The 18033-nt window shown below is 45.4% G+C and overlaps 4 protein-coding genes across 7 annotated transcripts; 2 read left to right on the top strand and 2 right to left on the bottom strand.

Moving 5' to 3' along the window:
- Positions 1 to 382: 382 nt before the first annotated feature.
- Positions 383 to 3485, top strand: exosc1 (exosome component 1). Its single transcript, XM_076040287.1, has 8 exons — positions 383 to 519; positions 1411 to 1526; positions 1715 to 1789; positions 1876 to 1964; positions 2055 to 2088; positions 2180 to 2230; positions 2414 to 2498; positions 2691 to 3485. The coding sequence occupies exons 1-8, from the start codon at positions 492 to 494 to the stop codon at positions 2795 to 2797; spliced, it is 585 nt and encodes a 194-aa protein (XP_075896402.1). The 5' UTR covers positions 383 to 491; the 3' UTR covers positions 2798 to 3485.
- On the bottom strand, positions 2961 to 7099 carry knop1 (lysine-rich nucleolar protein 1). Of its 4 annotated transcripts, none has more exons than XM_076040168.1 (5): positions 6975 to 7099; positions 5124 to 6258; positions 4969 to 5040; positions 4340 to 4408; positions 2961 to 4036 (listed from the first exon to the last, which is right to left on the bottom strand). In XM_076040168.1, the coding sequence occupies exons 2-5, from the start codon at positions 6216 to 6218 to the stop codon at positions 3731 to 3733; spliced, it is 1542 nt and encodes a 513-aa protein (XP_075896283.1). In that variant the 5' UTR covers positions 6219 to 6258; positions 6975 to 7099; the 3' UTR covers positions 2961 to 3730. The 4 variants fall into 4 exon arrangements, with proteins under 4 accessions (XP_075896283.1, XP_075896291.1, XP_075896299.1 ...); XM_076040176.1 differs by lacking the exon at positions 6975 to 7099 and adding an exon at positions 6778 to 6956; XM_076040184.1 differs by lacking the exon at positions 6975 to 7099 and adding an exon at positions 6489 to 6697.
- Positions 7100 to 7124: 25 nt separating this feature from the next.
- LOC142897709 (uncharacterized) lies at positions 7125 to 9371 on the top strand. The gene is made up of 2 exons (XM_076040223.1): positions 7125 to 7281; positions 7652 to 9371. The coding sequence occupies exons 1-2, from the start codon at positions 7125 to 7127 to the stop codon at positions 8446 to 8448; spliced, it is 954 nt and encodes a 317-aa protein (XP_075896338.1). The 3' UTR covers positions 8449 to 9371.
- Positions 9372 to 10340: 969 nt separating this feature from the next.
- gprc5bb (G protein-coupled receptor, class C, group 5, member Bb) lies at positions 10341 to 16127 on the bottom strand. The gene is made up of 4 exons (XM_076039820.1): positions 15986 to 16127; positions 14137 to 15289; positions 12015 to 12127; positions 10341 to 11941 (listed from the first exon to the last, which is right to left on the bottom strand). The coding sequence occupies exons 2-4, from the start codon at positions 15287 to 15289 to the stop codon at positions 11897 to 11899; spliced, it is 1311 nt and encodes a 436-aa protein (XP_075895935.1). The 5' UTR covers positions 15986 to 16127; the 3' UTR covers positions 10341 to 11896.
- Between the last annotated feature and the right edge of the window lie 1906 nt (positions 16128 to 18033).

Below are 18033 nucleotides of genomic sequence, written 5' to 3'. Positions count from 1 at the left end.
ATAATGAAATAATACAGTGTCAAAACACATTGTTTAAATTGCATAGTTGTCATGAGTATTTAATATTACTTACAATAAACCATTTCCTCTTATTGAAGTACTTTCAAGTTGTAATTGCATCATGTGTACTGATATTTTCTATCAAAAATGTACTCGCTACAGTTTGAACCGCACCTTGCATTTACAAAAAAAACCCTGAATAATCAGCCAAAATATTAGATAATAAAGTACAACATCACACACGTATTTTAGATGTGTTTAATCCAGTAAAACCTTTATTCTGTAACTGGCAATATTGGTGTTACACAACATATGTAAGCCTTGCGTATTTATTTGGTTAGTTAGTTAGTTAGTTAAAACACGCTAGCCCTTAACATGGCGCAGTCCATACGTCATCACCATACTTCCGCTCTGCGTGAGATTGGCCAATCGAATTCCACTCCTACACCACGTCATGGCCAATCGGCTTCCGCTCTTCTCTTCTCGAAAATATGTCGCCCATGAAGCTGTGTGTTCCAGGTGAGTCCAGCAAATTTAAAGCTCGTACTTATATTAACAATGTTTAACCACACTGTCCGAAGTGATTTTCCTCTTCTCGATAGTAATTTGAAGTCAAGAGCTTTATTGACAACCCTGCGTCGCAGAATGGTTTTGTTTTTACCACACTTTCGACCGCTTGTAAACACAGCCCACGTTTGCACACAGCTACCGTGCATCGCGTTAGCTTAGCTTTGGGATTCTAAATCAATATTGTATCGCCTTTTGCGGTTTAAATATTTTCCCCCATCGCATCGGATGTGGTTCTACACTATAGATATTTACAATGAGAGTCAAAGGGAACAACAGTCCCCGAAGTGTTACGAGCGCAGAATAGTTTACTTTTACTTTCCTCGGCATGTTTCGGCTGCCCTGCCCATCGCCTCGGGCAGGGAAGCAGCATTCCATCATCTACTTGTTTTGACTTACGGAGGGGGAAAACAAACAATTGTAAAGTGTGGGAAGCCACGAGGAAGACTGGCAATTACGAGTGGTGACCTTTTGAAAGTTTGAGTCGCAGCAGCAACACTTGGTGTTCACAGTTTACGAGTTTTCTCTGACCTTTATGTCAGAGAGTGTTGTACACATGAGGGTTTTTTTTTTTGTTTTTTTTTTTGCAAATCACCTCTGGATGCTGGTCTATGTTTTGAAAAGAAAATCCCAAGTGCATAGTTTAATTAACCAAGTTTGTTATTCAGACCTTTAAAAGCAGCAAAAAGTAAGATTGGGGCCAATGAATTAAAGCAAAAAATGCAGTGTTTGTGGTCATTCTCAAGTCACTCTAATATTCCTGATAGAAGATACTAGCTGAGATAAGGGTGTTGTTTCACAGCTGTTCTTAAAACAGTGTTTCTCATGTCTTGCTGTCTCCAGGTGACAAGCTATGCAGTGCTGAAGACTGTATACTCGGCACAGGTGTTTACCAGCGGCACGGTTACATATACTCCTCGCTAGCGGGATACGTGCTGAAAAAGAACGAGGGAGAACAGGTGAAAAGCACCGCTGTGGGTTGTTGTGCAACGTTTGCAAATGTGACTGACCTGGAATTGTTGTGCAGCTGTTGTGAATTATGGAGCATACCAAATGTCAAGCAAAGTTTTTTTTTGTGGTTTGAAAGTGAACTGGTTGGGCGAGGTGCAGTGCAGTAATTCCAGAGATTTTTCCACGTTTTCCCCAGTTACCGGTGATCTCTGTGGTCAGAGAAACAGAAACACAACTGTTGCCAGATGTAGGAGCCATTGTCACATGCAAGGTATGAAGTGAGAGTTTTCAGAGGATCAGTAAAGTGGTGGTGTTTGGTTTTGTGCGGGGAGTTATTGGGTTTTCTTACTTGATCAGGTGACCAGCATCAACCCCAGATACGCCAAGGTCCACATCCTGTATGTGGGCTCCACACCGCTGAAGGACCGCTTCAGGGGGACAATCAGGTACGAGGGGAGCGTCCCAGTCACACGTTTTGTTTTATTCCACCGCAGCTTCTCTAAAAACTGAATCTTGGCTTACTTTTGCCTTTGCAGAAAAGAAGATGTGCGCGCAACAGAAAAGGACAAGGTGAGCCGGTGTTCCTCCTGTCCGACTTTTCTTTGTCTTTCGCTATCGGTGGAGGACGACCTCCTTAAGAATTTACTTTTTTATCTCGCAGGTGGAAACGTACAAAAGCTTCAGACCTGGCGATATTGTCCTGGCAAAAGTGGTATCCTTCACCCGCTGTGGGAGTCAGGCAGGGAAGTGATTTCACTGCCTGCGTAAAGTCATACGAGCAGCTAATCAGGCCTGAAACTGTGGCTACAATAACCAGTGTGTGTGAGATCGTTGCAGCTGCGGTGCAAATTGAAAGCTTGTGTCTCCGTTGTTGATGCTTGACCGGTGACGTCAGATCTCTCTCGGTGACGTGCAGTCCAATTATCTGCTAACAACAGCAGAAAACGAGCTGGGGGTGGTGGTGGCGCACAGTGAATCGGGTAAGGCAACCTTCTTTCCCGAAAGGATTCCACAGCACTGCCGCAAACGACTGTAAAAACCCTCTGTGAACACACGGGGGTGCTGTTGCATTTAAAAAAAAATGTGTTACACAGTTGGAAAAGGCACTGCCGCTTGAATTTCTGCTCAGCTTTTCTGCCTCTGCTCATTGTCGTTTTTGTTCTGTGTTCTAGGCGCTCAGATGGTTCCCATCAGCTGGTGCGAGATGCAGTGCCCGCTGACTCACGCCAAGGAGTTCCGCAAAGTCGCCCGAGTGCAGCCAGAGTACTTGCAGGCGTGAGAGCCGCAACACCAAACAAACCAAAAAAAAGAAATCTCTCTGTCCGAAGGAACACACAGCTTCCCCTTCCGCTCCCGTCGTCCGTCTGCGCAGGATTCCTCAGTGCCACATCAAAAACATTCCGGACCGTTCAGCAGCTGTCAGACGTTGCACAATGTTAGAATTTTCTTTTCTTTTTTTATTGTTGTCTGATGGAAACCAGATTAAGACTGAGCCCACTGACATAGTGAGGTATGAAACTGTGGCGGCACCAAGTCAAAACTTTTTTATAGGGAAGGAGGGTTCTGTCTATTTTATTTCTATCAGTGAAGCGATTAGAGATAACAGCCGAGGGACTGGTCAGACTCCATTTCGGGTCAAGACGAAACACTGAAATTTGCAATGACTTTGTTTTCAACCTCTCTTGCATGATTTCGTGGAGCTCTTATTTGGGATTGTTTTTTTTGTGGTAAGTGGTTAAAAACACTTGACATTTGTTCCCTGTTGAATCCTGTGCAGCTGGCAGACTAACATTGTCCACACAGCGGCTGTTCGAATGGGCAACCAAGTACATGTTTGTCTTCTGCCACAAACTAAATAGTTTGTGCAAAGTTAACAAGCTATTGGGTATATTTCTTCTCTACGTCCACCAAACTGCTTTGGTGAGCTTTTTTTGTGAAGACCAGAATAAAACAGCTTTTTAAAACAATGTGTCCAACTAATGATGACTTATTTAACCTGCGTGGCGAGTGCACGTTTTGGATGCCAACACTACCACCAGTCTCACTGTGGAAGTTTAATATATACACATGGACAAATTGCATTCTGTCTCCTATATTAATTTAAACACGGCAGGTTTACAGAACTGGGGTGCAGTTTTGCGTGTCAAGCTCAACTTAAAAACAACTTCAAATATTTTTTAAAACAAGTAAAGAAACACAAACACAAATTCTGTCAATCGTCAAAGCGCACCGATCGAGATGCATTGACGTCAATGAAAAACTTCTTATTGGATGGTGCCGCAAACCCAAGCCCCGCCCCCCTATTGCCAGAGTCTATCCTGCGCGAGTGCGCCCGTTCAAACTGTCCCTGCAGCCCTTGCTGCAGCTGCAGCTGCGCGTCCTTCCCCAGCGCCATGTTGGCCTTGCCGGGCGTCCCGGACGCTGGCTGGAAACCTTTCTTGAAGCCGCCCATCAAACGCAGAAACTTCTGCTGCTGGTCAGCGCTGTCGAACTGGGCAGTGCTCCACTGACCCAAACCCTGAGAGACAGCAAAGTGTATATATGAAAAAGAGCTTTTAGGGTTTTATGTAGAATGGCTGGACAGTCTCTGTTAGAGGGTGCGTTCATAAATTCTATGTTGACGAAATTGTTTTAACATCACCTTCAAACACCGCTGAGTTTACTTGGCATGGTTAGGGACTATTTTTCTATCTTTATTTTCTATTATTTTTTATTTATTTTTTAGTGCCAGGACAAAAGACACCTAATAAACTCTCCTTCATTCCCAGCAGGACAAATTCAAAAGTTAACTTCCTACAACAAGAAATGGGAAGTGACTGACCTCAGGTTTCGTGGGTGTTGCTGGTTGGGACCCCTGGTCAATGTCATTCTGTAAAGCCTGTCTTCTCTCCTGCAGCAAATCAGAAACACAACATCAAAGTTTGGTGCACGACGAGCAAGTTTTAGGTTGTGGCCAAAGGCCACAACACGCTGAGTGTAACCGTCGTGCTTGTCTGTTTAAAAACAAGGACCAACATGACACACATCAGTTCACCAAGGAGGGTAAAGTGGGTCCAGAGTGATTCAGAGGGTCGCCTGCTGTGGCCATGCCGTGTTACCGAGGGGAGCAATAAAAGTGGCGGACCTGCCTCAGACTGAGAATTCCGCCACCGTACTTAAGATGATAAGATTTGTGCAAAGGCTTCCAAAAATGAAAGTTGAGCATTCATGGTGATGTCACAAGGTGCGGCAATACCTCTCCCCAAAATGGTGACCACACCTCCAGCCAGGTGTTTGCTTCTCCCTCTATTGGTTTTCACTCCTCCCAAAGACGTGCAATGTCCAACAAAGTCTCTCTTTTCGGAAGGAGACAGTAACCGGAGGGCTATGCAAGCTTGATGTGTGACTTTGCAGGTTTTTGAATAACCGTCTTAAAGAGTAAAAGCTGCAGAGTCGATCTCTGAAAGCTACCTGGTTGATGGTGACCTCATCAGTGCCCCCACACTTTGCGGACAGGAAAACCACGTCCACCTGGGAGGATTCCTGAAGTATGATATCGTTCCCTGATTTAGACTAACAAAAACAAACCCATTCTGGAACATTTCCCAGACTAGACAAACACTCACCTGCTGTTCGTCCCCCTTTTCTCTGATCTTCTTTCTCTTCTTTGCTCCTGCGTCACATTCGTCCTGCGCCCCTTGTGCTTCTGAGCTCTCTGAGGGTTTCTTTTTCTTCTTCTTGCTCACCACGTCCATCTTCCCACTCTGCTCCTCTTCACATTCGACTGTCTGCTGTTCCTTCTCCTCTCCATTCAATTGCTGACTTTTCTTCTTCTTCTTTTTCTTCACCGTTTCTTCCTCCTCTACCTCAGTGACCTCCACTGAAGCTTTTTTAATCTTTTCCTTTTTCACTTTCTTTTCAGACACCATCTCCTCTTCCTTTACAGTCTCACTATTTTCGGATTTGGCTTTCTTCTTTTTGATCGCCCCGTCTTCATTTTCTGCCTTTTCCACATCTTCCGTCTTCTCTTTTTTTGACTTCTTCATCTTTTTGACCTGTTTGACTCCGTCACCCTCAACGGCGTCTTCCTCTAGTGGTTCTGTCTCCACTTGGTCAGCCACTACTGTTTTCACTTTCTTTTTTGCAACGCAGATTCCCTCTGAAGCTTTATGGGTTTCTTCATCATATTTTTTCTTTTGCTTAACTCCTGTGAAGTTCTTGCCACTCCCCTCGGTGACAACTGAAGCCTCACATTTTCTCTTCTTGCCCTTTTTTATTTGTTTTCTCTCTCCAGTTTGCTGTTCCTCCTCTACTTCCTCGGCATTCTCCGATTCGTTTTTTAAAGTCTTTTTCTTTAATTTCGTCTCCGTCACCTCCTGGTTAACTGTACAATCCTCGGGTTCAACTGGTTTGTCATCTGCAAGTTTCCTCTTTTTCTTCTTGGGCAATTTTTCTTTTTCTTTTACAGCTGAACTATCAGCAGCATCCATCAAGGGCTCAGTGTTGGTTTTCTTCGTTGTCTTTATATTCTTCTCTTTGCCATCACTGGATTCAACATTTGATTCTTTGACTGCAACTTCTAAATAGGCCTTTTTGCTTTTCTTCCCTTTTTTCTCTGTCTCTTGGTTTCCACCATCACTGGAACCATTTTTATTTTCACTTTGAGCACAACCATTCTTGCCTTTTTTCGCCTTCTTGCTCTTCTCTTCCATGATCTTCATGTCAGCTCTAGCCAATGGCCTCTATTCGGCAACAAGTCTCCTGGTCTGAAGGCAAAACAAATACAAGTATTGATGCTACATGAAATGCAGACTGGAAACATCCATCTAGAACTTACATAAAAGCATACATCGGCATCGCTGAACTTAGTGACTTTGCAGCTCAAGTATGCCTTAAAGACCAAGAAACACAAACTAAGTGAGCTACTGGGTTTCCCCTGCACCGCAGACACATTACATATCGCGTGAAACACACCGCTTCGTTCGAACTACTTGCATTGGGATATCGGCCAGTCCACCTGTGGAGAATGCAACACAGCGGTCAGGTCTATCTGAATATAAAGCTGCTTTCACGTCACAGGTCTTAATGCCGACAAACTCTGTTGCCTCTTGCACGTGTTAAAGAGTTTGTAAACATCCCGCTCATGCGCTCAACACGAGTTGTGGAGGCAGTGCTAACGGAAGTTCATTCATACATGAGGTGACAAAAGCTCGCTGCGACTATTGGACAACAGTGGAAACAACGCCTTACACCGGCTGCGTTACGAGTGAAAATAAAAACTCACTTAGGCTGTTTAAGGCAGACGCATCTTCGAAAGTTTACTAATAGAGGGCGATGCGTTGTTACAGCAAGCTAGCTAACGGCTGGGGGCTACTTTTAGCACGTAAATGGACGTCTGTTGAAAACAGGCGGCGAAACAGAGTTTAGCGGAGCTGCGGGACAGTTTAAAAGTTTGCCACCAAAAACACGACAGTTACTTACTTGGCAACTTAATCCACGTGGACGCCGGGTTGATTCCGTCACCCGGAAGTAATTAGCTCCATATCCTGTTAGAGGTTGTTGTGGTGTAGGTGTCCGGTTCTTATCATGCATCATTGCATCCATGGCTTAAACCCGGGAAATTAAAGATGCCTTTCTCTAAGGTTTTTGGAAATTTTGTTCGAAATGCAGTCGCAACGGCAGCCGAGGAAACATTTGGAGTTCCTCGGGAAATTGTCAACGAAGATTATATAGAGCGTTTGTATCAAAAGTCCTGGAACCCGAAAGTAAAATTGCAACGGTTAGGTAAGTAACACACAGGCGATTTTCAATTTGTTTCACTGTAGTTTTTTCTGATATTCCGATGCTTAAATCATACACAGCGAACAGTAACGTCTGCTTCCATAGGCAGATTAGAATATGAATTATAAATAGAAATCAGTTAGTTCTCCTGCATACTCCACCAGATTCTTGTTTTACATGTTCCCAACTACCTCTGTGGTGATTTTCAAATTGTTTAACCGTAGCATTGGACACCAGAAGAATTTGAACTACACAAAGTAAAAGGCAGAACGCTTATTGTTAGTTATTACTTGGGGAGTTTACCCATCTGAGAAATGTTGCCTCTAAACAAGTATGAGTATAACGTGATCTTTGATGTTTTATGTCCCTCCAGAATTCCTACAGCAGCGTATCTGTAAGAAAGAAATGGTTGTGGATGATCAACCGTTGGTGAATAAAGACAGGAAATCTAGTCTGAAGCAAGAGGAGTGTGAACTCTCACAGATTAAAGAGGAACCAGAAGAACTACCAACCAGTGAGCTCAGACTGAAGCAGGAGCCTGGTGACCCTGAGTGGACTTCTGTCAAAGAGGAAAGTCACAGGACTGAAGATGCAACTGTGGACTGGCATCCTGAGGAATCCTCAGAAGACTCTGGAGTCAATGTTCCAGTTATCGTCGCTGTGGTGTCATTATCCAACTGGCGCCTGCAACTTACTGTCAACTCTGTTTATTCCCAGAGTCAAGATCAGAAAGGAGGTAAAGAAGAAGACTCAGCAAGTAAAGATCTGAAAAGGAGACACCATGAAGGGCAAAGTAACATAGTCGGAAACACCATCTCATCCTCTTCCACTTGTGACAAATGTGGAAAATATTTTGAAGATGAGTCAGGTTTGCTTACGCACCTTCTGAGCCACATTGACAAGAATCAGGTCATCTGCAGAACATGTAAGAATGAGTTTTCGAGGCACGACTCCCTGTTACATCACATAAAGGCTCACACAGTAGAGAGGCCACACCTTTGCCACACCTGTGGGAAAACCTTTTTGATCAGGTCTTATCTGATACGTCACATGAGGCAACACACAGGTGAGAGGCCATATGTCTGCAAAACGTGCGGTAAGGGTTTTGCACAAAACGCACATTTAATAAGACATCAGGTTGCACACAGAGCCGAGAGGCCATATGTGTGAAAAACATGCGGGAAGGGTTTTGCACGAAAGCCAGACTTGAAAACACATCAGGCAACACACACAGGTGAGAGGCCACATGTCTGCAAAACCTGCGGGAAGGGTTTTGTAGAAAACGCACATTTAATAAGACATCAAACTACACACACAGCCGAGAGGTCATATGTGTGCAAAAGATGCGGTAGAGGTTTTGCAACAAAGTCAAACTTAATAAGACATCAGGCAACACACACACGTGAGAGGCCATATGTGTGCAACACATGCGGTAAGGGTTTTGCACAAAACTCAACTTTAATAAGACATCAGGCAACACACACACATGAGAGGTTATATGTGTGCAAAACATGCAATAAGGGTTTTACACGAAAGTCATACTTAATAACTCATCAAGTAAAACACACAAGCGAGAGGCCATATGTGTGAAAAACGGTAAGTGTTTTCTACAAATGCACAAATGTAAAGATTTAACAGTACATTCGACAACACACAGGTGAGAGGCCACCTGTCTCCAAGACATGCGGGAAGGGTTTTGCACTAAAGTTGCTCTAAAAAGACACAAGGCAACACACAAGTGAGAGGCCATATTTGTGCCAAATATGTGAAAAAAGATTTTCTTTGTAAAAACATCTTAAGATGGTAAGTTAAGACAGTGAGAAAATAAATTGCTGAAGTTTTTTGAAGATGCGGCCAAAATTCTGTATATATACATATCATATGTATTGTTGTGTTTTTGTGATATTTAACATTGGAAAACGGAGAGGCACTCCAGGGGAGGGAACGTGCATATGTATATACTCATCATATTTTCTTGTTTATTCAGTGACATAAAAACTCTGTGCACCCTTGTATGTATTGAACATTCCAACACCGGCACTGTTTCCACCACTGATGTTGTTCCTCTTGCAAAATAAAAGCTTCATCTGCCAGAGATCAGACTTTGTCTTCTTCACTTCTTCACTCACTTAGCTTGACGTTGTTGTCTGTGTGTGTGTGTGTATATATATATACACACATACATATATATTCAATTTAACACTTTCTGTAGGCCTATAATATCACCATCCAGCAAGGCTGTGTAGAGCAGCTAAACAGCATTCAGATGTCCTTCACTGTAACTTGTTTACCGTCAATGAGCGCTGATGCACCTCTGAAGCCTCCTCTCCTCCCCTCCTTTCTCGCCTGCTCCACCAGCGGCCACAACTCGATCCTTCTTGTATACGGCCCTCCACTGTTTTTCTATTATTGGAGCATTTTTTTTAATGCATTTTTTTTTCTCATCAAGATTGAGGAAAATAAAGAGAAATCCCGTCATATCTGTTCACCTTGCCCTCATCCAGAATGAACTCATTTACATATGTGCTGTATTTTACTGTGAAACGTCAACGTGACGCATCGGCTTCAACACTGTTCAGTTCGGCTGTCAAATAATAAAGCAGATTTCACTTTAAATCTGAAACTATAATGAACAAAATGCATGCACCTGTATTTTGTATGATACCAGCAATTCGCTTTAGTATTTTTCTTCCTTTTTTCCCACAGCGATACTAGAGACACTGTTGGGACGGTCAAGAGTTTTATTTCACTGTTCTTTTCTTTAGAAACGCGAAACTACTTGGGTTGTTCCTCGATCTTGCACTCCACGAATCACAGACCATACCACACTTGTAATTAAAAAAAAAATATATATATATATATATATATATTTTTTTTTCTGACCGTTATCACGCTCTCGGAACACAATGCGCTAATCGGTAAGGACGCCGAATAAGCAATATATTACATGAAGAAGAAACTTCCGCTTGAGACTTCCGGATGTACGGCGGGTCCCTGTCATTGCAGTTGCAGTTGGGTCCCTCTCAGAAAAAGAGACGAAAATAAGGAAAATAGCACAAATACTTGCTGGGAGTTATATTTCATTAGAGAGTGAGGAAGGAGAGGCTTTGCCGACAGCATTTACCTGAAACTGCACTGTTGTATTACTCACTTTGTGCAAATCACATTACAGACATTCATATTACACTGCCATGAAACAGTGACAAGGCTTTGTCAGTAATCTCCAAAGTGATATGCCATTAAAAAAAATCACACGTTTAGATTATTTTCCATTATTAAAAGTCTGATTATATAGAATTAATACATATAAAAACATGGGATGCTAATATTGTTGTTTGACCACACATAGCAGATATTTACACATGATAGCAAAGTTGATAAACAAGAATAGGTGGTTACAACATAAGCATGGCTGTTCCACTTTCAATTCCGCTGACACATAATAGCTGTAATCCTTCAGTAAAATCGGAGCAGATTTTCCATGTCGATTTGCCACAGGCTGATGTCGCTGGCACAGCCAAGCAGCAGCTGTCCGCTGAGAAATCTGTCTGGAGGCTTCACTGTCACTAAAAGCAGTACATGTGCATCTGAACGTGTTCCAGTTTTTGTTCACAGTGAGGGATGACTGAATGTTCTCTCCATGTTTGGAGTGATTTTTCTTTTTTTAATAAATAAACTATATGCGGGAATATGTATAGATGTGATGAACTCAATGAGTCTATCACATCTAACTCATCAGTTCACTGATGAGTTAGAATGTACAATCAGTACCCTAATTGAATTAATTAAAAAAGAGGAAATATGCATTTAACCCAGCATCAAAACAGGCGGTTTTCTTCTGTACGTATATCAAAAGTCTAGGAAACTCTCGAAAAGCAGTTAAAAAACAAAAACAACAAAAACAACAAAAGTATATTATCTTAAACCTGTGCTTTTACATGCATCTTAAATAATCACACATCTCAAATACGGCCAGACGTGATCGGACCTGATAAAGTGCAAAAATTACAATCTCCAGCAGTAGACCCTGTATACCGCAGCAAAGGTCTTGCAGTATTAAATGGCTTTTAATCTCTGAAATTCGCTCCAAGAAGTATTCATTAGTGAGTGACAGACTCGTCTCCGACCCTGTATATTGTCACATTTCTCCACCAGGGCTGTGTTTTAATGCAGTGCATGTGGTGAAAGGTGCCAAATGATGATAATGGAGCGGCAGGGAAAACAACACTGTGAGCACTCTGGATGTTTCCAGCAACGTTACGTCACAAAGGCCGTGTTGGCTCTGTGGGTGTATGAAGCTGATTTCCATAAATGTCCAAAGGTTGTTTTTGACGCGTTGCTTTCTATGTCACAATGAGGGATAATGCGCCGTGATATGCTGCTTCTGTTACATACGTACAATGTGTGTCTGCCTCGAACCCAGACAACGTCAAGGAACAAGACAGCGAAGGTCCCAATGATGTGAATGTCACGCACGTGTGCAAAGAATCACAAACACATTCATCGATAATATTTAGCTTCCACCGAACCGACACTGTGCGATGTGCGAGGGCTTCAATATCTTTCTGTAGGCTTCAGGAAGCACCAATCGTCTCCTCTCGGGGGCCTTTTCTCCACATCACCACAGCCGACGTCCGGTGTAGTTGATTGGGGCCGTGGGCATCTGCGAGATGGACGAGGACTGAATGAGGGAGGAGGTGAAGGTTCAGAGGAGCATGCCGTGTTTCTGTACTTACAGTGCCGCCGTTCATGACCAAAGCCATCTCAGTGGGCTGGTACACTTGACCCCTGAAGGCGATGCCAGGACGGGAAGTGCTGTGGCTGCCGTGGTAGGTTCCGCTTCGGAGGGCTGACAGGCCCAGCGAGTTGGTCACACATACACACACGCAGTGAACACATAAGTCAAATTCTATATTAGCGCAACATGGACATAGACACACACACACATAGACACACATACACACACATTTATAGATCTAATTTAACTCCAATTTGAACGATTAATGTGTTCCACATTGCTGTGCACACATCATTTAACAAGATTTTTTTATATATATAATCTATCATGATTTTACTGGTACTGGTGAAAATGACTCACTCGGACCACATTTTCTGCAGCGATTTCTGCATTTTCTACAAAAATAATGTTGCCACATATAAGAAATAAGACAAAATGTCAATCAAATCTCCACAATATTCCAATTTTAGCATAACACTTCCATTTCCTTTTTTTTTTTAAAACAACAAAAAACAATAATGTGTTTCTATCCAGTCAGTGAACTACTTACTAATTAAATACTTTTTTGCCTGCTCCACATTTTGAACTGTTCTAAAAAATAAAAGTCCTTTATAATTTGAGGCTTTCTTTTAAATGTGTTTAGGTATCCAAATCTTCCCATTTTGAGATGTCAGACAGCATTGAAGTATCAAAGCTGTCTTCATTGGCGCGCAGCATTGCATTGTGGGATTGTTGTTGCTGTTTGTCTGTCTCATTAAGTCTCTCAAACGGTGTTTATGGTTCCGCCCTGCCTTCCCTCTCTGTTTATGTTGGCTCACGGTGCTTCAGCTCCTCAGCTGTGCATTTGGCTTCAGAATGATACGGTGGAGAGCAGCGAGGACTGAAACCAGCTGTATAAACAGGCACTTTTTTAATGTTTTCTGGGATGCCGATCGTTGAAAGTTTGGGGTTGAAAGTTTCGGTGTGGTAATGTCTTTGTCCAAGAGTCTGTGCATCATACAGTGTGTTTCCGCTTGGATTGTTCAATAAAATGATATTTTTTCGGTGTGCAGAAGGACCTGCTCGTGTTTGAGAGTCATCCTGTGGCTGAAAATAGCTCCTGGGATTGGAAGGACTCCAGTCCTGAAATGTGCCGTAGCTTCATCGTTTGTGGAGTGATTTATGGACAAATTCAGCGCCACTTGGGCTCAAGACAAGAGCAAAAGAGAAAAAAATACCTGATCTGTGCAATATGCAGCATCACTCTGTGTCACTGATTGGAAAGTAACTGAAAACAGTTTGACAGAATAATATTATAATATTACATAATGTTATCAATATTTGGACAAATTAAATTTACAGGTCACTTTATTTTTTTTCTCACAAAATTTCGAATCTGAATGAATTTTAAATATTGTTAACAGCAATAAAATAACATCAATAAAAAAAGAACATAAATAAATTTTTGAAGCAAAAAAATCACTTTATGATCATACTGCATATAAAATATCACCTAAGAAATGGTTATTTACTTTTTTATAAATCTATTTTTTAATCGCATACATAATAAAAAAAAAATCAATAATTCTAACCCTCAACTCTAATCCTGTCGGGACGTTGGCTTCTGTGTCAGCTGTGGAGCTGATGCTCTGTCAGATTCAGAAACACACCTGTCTGCTACACAATGACGTCATCCCCATTTCATCTCATCTCAAGTCCTTCTCTCTTGCTCTCTCTTCTCTTGCAGGGAAGCATTTAGGTAAAAAACAAAAGGCGAGGAGGCTTCAGAGGTGTTATCAGCCGGTGTCATCTCCTCCTGTTTCATTCATCGTCGTGACATTAAATGCCGAAATACAGTCACTCCACCATTTTTGGAGAGGATGAAGAGTTTCGATTGTTGCCTGGCAACAATCCCTCTCATGACTAACTGCTCACTGAGTAAATGGCAGAATTTTGTTTTTTTTTATTATTAATATTATGCAGCTTAATAATTTAAAGTGTGATATGATGAGTTGCCCATCAAGCCTGAATAAAAAAAGGTTCATTTCACACACACACACAAACACGCACACAAACACACACACACACACACACACACACACACACACACACACACACACACAGACGTTATGTAATCCTACTTGCGCTGTGCTCCTCCATGGAGAAGGCCTGGTTCTCTGGAAAGGGCCGGCCGGAATGCGGCGGAAGCTCGTCGCCAAAGCTGGGCGGCGGGGACGTGTGGGTGGCGTCGAAGAAGTCCGGCGTGCTGGACGGCGGCGCCCTCCGCAGGCACAGGTGAGCCTCCGGTATGGCGTGGAACAGTAGCAGGATCCAGCCCTGGATGACCAGGGCCACGGCCAGCGCCGGCTCGTCCAGCGGCGGCGGCGCCTTCGCCTCTCTCCTGCTGGCAGCACCGGGGCGGTCGGCCCGGCCCCTGGCCCTCAGCCCCTGGCTGCCGTACAGGTAGAAGCCCAGCCAGGCCACCCACAGCAGCGCCGAGGCCAGGCTGGACAGGAAGAGCCAGACGGCGTTGCATTTCCAGCGGCTCTTCTCGCCCTCCGCCTCGCGCTCGTCCTCACTCCCGCCCGCCGACGCACCCCCCGCCTCGGCGCCAAACTCCCCGCCGCACAGCACCACCCCCAGGGACAGTCCCATGGCGATGAGGAGCAGCCCCAGGGTGTAGCTGCACGTCAGGGCAAAGTCCAGGGGCGGGTACTCGCAGGCCGGGTGGCCCTCCCGCACCACCGTCAGCAGGACCCACTCGGCCGAGATGATCCCCTGGACCAGGGCCAGGGCCAGGCCCAGGGCGGCCAGGGTGCTGCCCGACGGGCTGCTGAGCCCGGCTGCCAGCCGCCGCAGCCGCACGCCCTGCACCAGCAGGCTGGAGAAGCAGAGAGCGAACAGGGGGCCCCAGAAGGCCCGGCGGACCACGCAGAGCGCCTGGTTCCGGCCCACCAGGAAGGCCAGGGAGACGGTGAAGAGGCCCAGCAGGGTACCCAGCAGCAGGAGCAGGGGCCCCACGCCAGAGCGCCTGGCCGGCTCGGCGATGGAGCGCAGCCTGGCCAGCAGCAGCACAGCCAGCACCAGGGAGCCCAGGCCTCCGCCGCAGGCCACGGCCTCCAGGACCACGCCCCAGGCCGACTCCAGGTCGCACAGCACGCGGTAGGAGGGCTCCACGCCGGCACCGCAGCCCCGGGGGGCCGGGGGCGGCGCCGGTGGGGACAGGTGGCCCCCCCGGGCATAGCCGACCAGGGGCAGCAGGAAGCAGAGGAGGGTGATGGAGCGGACGGCCATCTTGGGCGTGCGGAGGGCGGAGAGGGAGGAGAGGAAGAAGAACAGAAACATCGACTGTTAATATAAACAAAAAATCTCTCTGACGGACAGAAACAGCGAGGAGGTTATGTATCAGGGATTAATATCTGTGTGTGTGTGTGTGTGTGTGTGTGTGTTGTGTGTGTGTGTCACACAAATACACTTCCAGCACAGAGCACAAATGCTTTCAGCGTTGGGCACTGGGCACTGGTTGCCATGGCGACAGGAAACAGTGTGGGCTGACTGCATCACATACTGCTGGGCGCCCAAAAGCACAGAGTGAGAGAGAGAGAGAGAGAGAGAGAGAGAGAGAGAGAGAGAGAGAGAGACATACACACACACTCTCTCTCATTGTGTTTTCTCACTCCCACTGACATAACACAGGCCCATCTTAACCTTTTGCCTCCTAATATGTGTAAACTTGAAATGTTGTTGTGCAAAGATGTGCTGTGTGATACGTACGTCACTCTCTGCTATTCTACACACACACAAGCGCACGCTCACACACACATCCACACACACATCTATCTTTCTATTTTACACTCAACAACTTCTTTCTATTTTCTTGACTTTTCATTGATACCACATTACACTGATGGTGATGATGATGATGATGATGATGATGATGATGATGATGACGACGACGACAATGATGATGATGAGAACGATGTAACTCACCTCTGATGAATTGTTGACTGGAGAGCTGGATTAGTGGCGTTGAAGCAGCATCCTCCCTCTGCAGCCCTCTGAACACTTCTGTTGTTGTCTTCTTCTTCTTTTTCTTCTTGTTCTTCTTCTTCCTCCTCCTCCTCCTCCTCCTCCTCCTCCCCCTACTGTTTACAATTTGGTGGCAGATTAGTGATATTCGAGTGGCGCCACAGTGGAGAAAACTGATCCCATCCTCTCTCTCTCTCTCTCTCTCTCTCTCTCGCTCTCTCACACACACACTCTCTCTCTCTCCCTCTCTCTCCCCTCGCTCGCCCCGAAGCTGCTCGCGCCTGCTTTAATTAAAAGTACCAGGCGACTGTTTCCCCACTTGAGTCCTGTTGCTGCTGCTGCTGCAGCGACTCGTCCAGCCGCTCCGAGCGCCTCGACACTTCACACGCGCGCCCACGCGCTCAAATATACCCGCTGTCTCTCCGCCGCCGCTCTGCCTCGCGCCGTCCTCTCTCTCTCTCTCTCTCTCTCTCTCTCTCTCTCTCTCTCTCTCTCTCTCTCTCTCTCTCTGTCTCACTCTCTCTCTCTCTCTCTCTCTCTGCCCGGCTGTGCGGAGGTGTCGGCAGAAGATGCGATCTCGGCCCCACTCCTGCGTGTGTGCGTGCGTGCGTGCGTACCCACACGCGCGCACCTCAGGCTTTGCTCATGATGCACCTGTCTGTCTGTCTGAGGCGGGAAGGGAGGAAGGGGAGAGGAAGTGTTAGTCACCCCCTCCCCTCCACGCAACTCACTCCCACGACTTCCTTCACGTTCCCGCACAGTTCCCGCGGGCGGCCCGAGGTGTGAAGGTGTGGGCGGGGACAAGTCTGAGCGGCACAGGTGAGGCCACGTGGACCGTCCCGCGAGATCTACTGTAATGTTACGTAACCACCTGTCAAATCGTGATGGAGCCAAGTTTCCCTTAAGGGATTGGTGTAATCCCTCCCCCCAGCCCCTGCAATCCCCCCCCCCGCCCCCCAACCCTCGCGACACACACACACACACACACACACACACACACACGAGTGAACGAGAGGGTGGGGAGGTGGGGGCAATGAACAGCTAATCGAGTCAGTGCGGATCACAGTGACACAGATTGATGCTGACGGACGCTGATCGGGACGGAGGCCAAAGCTGCCGCCAATTGGAGCTGCGCGACTGAACCGGCAGACAAAACCGACGCCGCACACCTGCACCCTGCTGCGTTCGCCCCACAATGTCTGACTCCCTAATCAAGGAGCTCTCCATAAGGCGGGCCACATTTGGAACGCCTAAACAATCAGCGGCCCACTTCACATCCCAAACAGTCCATCTAAACATGGTCATTCTTTCACATTTTATTTTTCTATAATAAGATACCCGCATTTCATGACTAAGGTTGGTATTTTAATGAAAATGTGTTGAAGTTTTCAGTTGTTTATAACAGCGGCTATTTTTCACCCCTCCAAAATGTGACATTTCCACGTGACTTTGCGTCAAGAGCAACGAAGCCAGACGAAAAAATGTCATGAAACTGTTGGTCAAACAGAAATTAGATAAAGAATTTTTAAACAGCAGCAGACAGATGACTTTTTTTGTCCAGTGCAAGGAAAGGGCAGTTGACACCGACCCCACATCACAGAAAGGCGAGGTGATGTGAACCCCACCGCAAAAACCTTCTGCCCTGAACAAATTCCACGTGAGTCCCTGTTGTCAGATCTTTGTTTTTTCCCCCATCACAGGTTCCAGTGGAGCATTCCTGGCCTAGTACTGACATGGTCACATGACAATCCTGTTTCAATGCGCACATCAGAAAGACCCCAGGTCCCCAGGGACCTTTGAGGCTTTTTCCATTTTTTTGATTTTAAGGTAAATTCTCACTTGCCACTGTTTTTTTTCTTCCAGTTTCATTCACTGTGGAAACAAGAGTGGCAGGAAGTGAACTCTGAACAGCAGGCAGTAAAGGTTTTATTTTGCCGATATTCAATATGAATCTTTATGTCAACACACGTTTTGATTTGCAGCTTTAATCTTCGTTAAGATTTCAGAGC

Source organism: Nelusetta ayraudi, unplaced genomic scaffold (genome assembly GCF_046127955.1).
Source record: "Nelusetta ayraudi isolate G7.1 ecotype Tasmania unplaced genomic scaffold, CSIRO-AGI_Nayr_v1 ptg000004l, whole genome shotgun sequence".
Lineage (NCBI taxonomy): Eukaryota > Metazoa > Chordata > Actinopteri > Tetraodontiformes > Monacanthidae > Nelusetta > Nelusetta ayraudi.
Note: the sequence above shows the minus strand (reverse complement) of the source record. Positions and strands in the feature narration are given on the sequence as shown.

Bases quoted from the DNA above. Each gene is read 5' to 3' on its own strand.
- knop1 (XM_076040168.1), bottom strand. From the start codon at position 6,218: ATGAAGATCATGGAAGAGAAGAGCAAGAAGGCGAAAAAAGGCAAGAAT. The intron at 4,409-4,968 runs GTAGCTTTCAGA...GATTTGCTGCAG, and splicing joins ATGAGGTCACCATCAACCAG to GAGAGAAGACAGGCTTTACA. The intron at 4,037-4,339 runs GTCAGTCACTTC...GCTGTCTCTCAG, and splicing joins CAACACCCACGAAACCTGAG to GGTTTGGGTCAGTGGAGCAC.
- exosc1 (XM_076040287.1), top strand. From the start codon at position 492: ATGTCGCCCATGAAGCTGTGTGTTCCAG. The intron at 1,965-2,054 runs GTACGAGGGGAG...TTGCCTTTGCAG, and splicing joins CGCTTCAGGGGGACAATCAG to AAAAGAAGATGTGCGCGCAA. The intron at 2,499-2,690 runs GTAAGGCAACCT...TCTGTGTTCTAG, and splicing joins GGTGGCGCACAGTGAATCGG to GCGCTCAGATGGTTCCCATC.
- gprc5bb (XM_076039820.1), bottom strand. From the start codon at position 15,289: ATGGCCGTCCGCTCCATCACCCTCCTCTGCTTCCTGCTGCCCCTGGTC. The intron at 12,128-14,136 runs GTAGGATTACAT...TGGGCCTGTCAG, and splicing joins CATGGAGGAGCACAGCGCAA to CCCTCCGAAGCGGAACCTAC. The intron at 11,942-12,014 runs GTAAGTACAGAA...TCCATCTCGCAG, and splicing joins TGGTCATGAACGGCGGCACT to ATGCCCACGGCCCCAATCAA.
- LOC142897709 (XM_076040223.1), top strand. From the start codon at position 7,125: ATGCCTTTCTCTAAGGTTTTTGGAAATTTTGTTCGAAATGCAGTCGCA. The intron at 7,282-7,651 runs GTAAGTAACACA...ATGTCCCTCCAG, and splicing joins AGTAAAATTGCAACGGTTAG to AATTCCTACAGCAGCGTATC.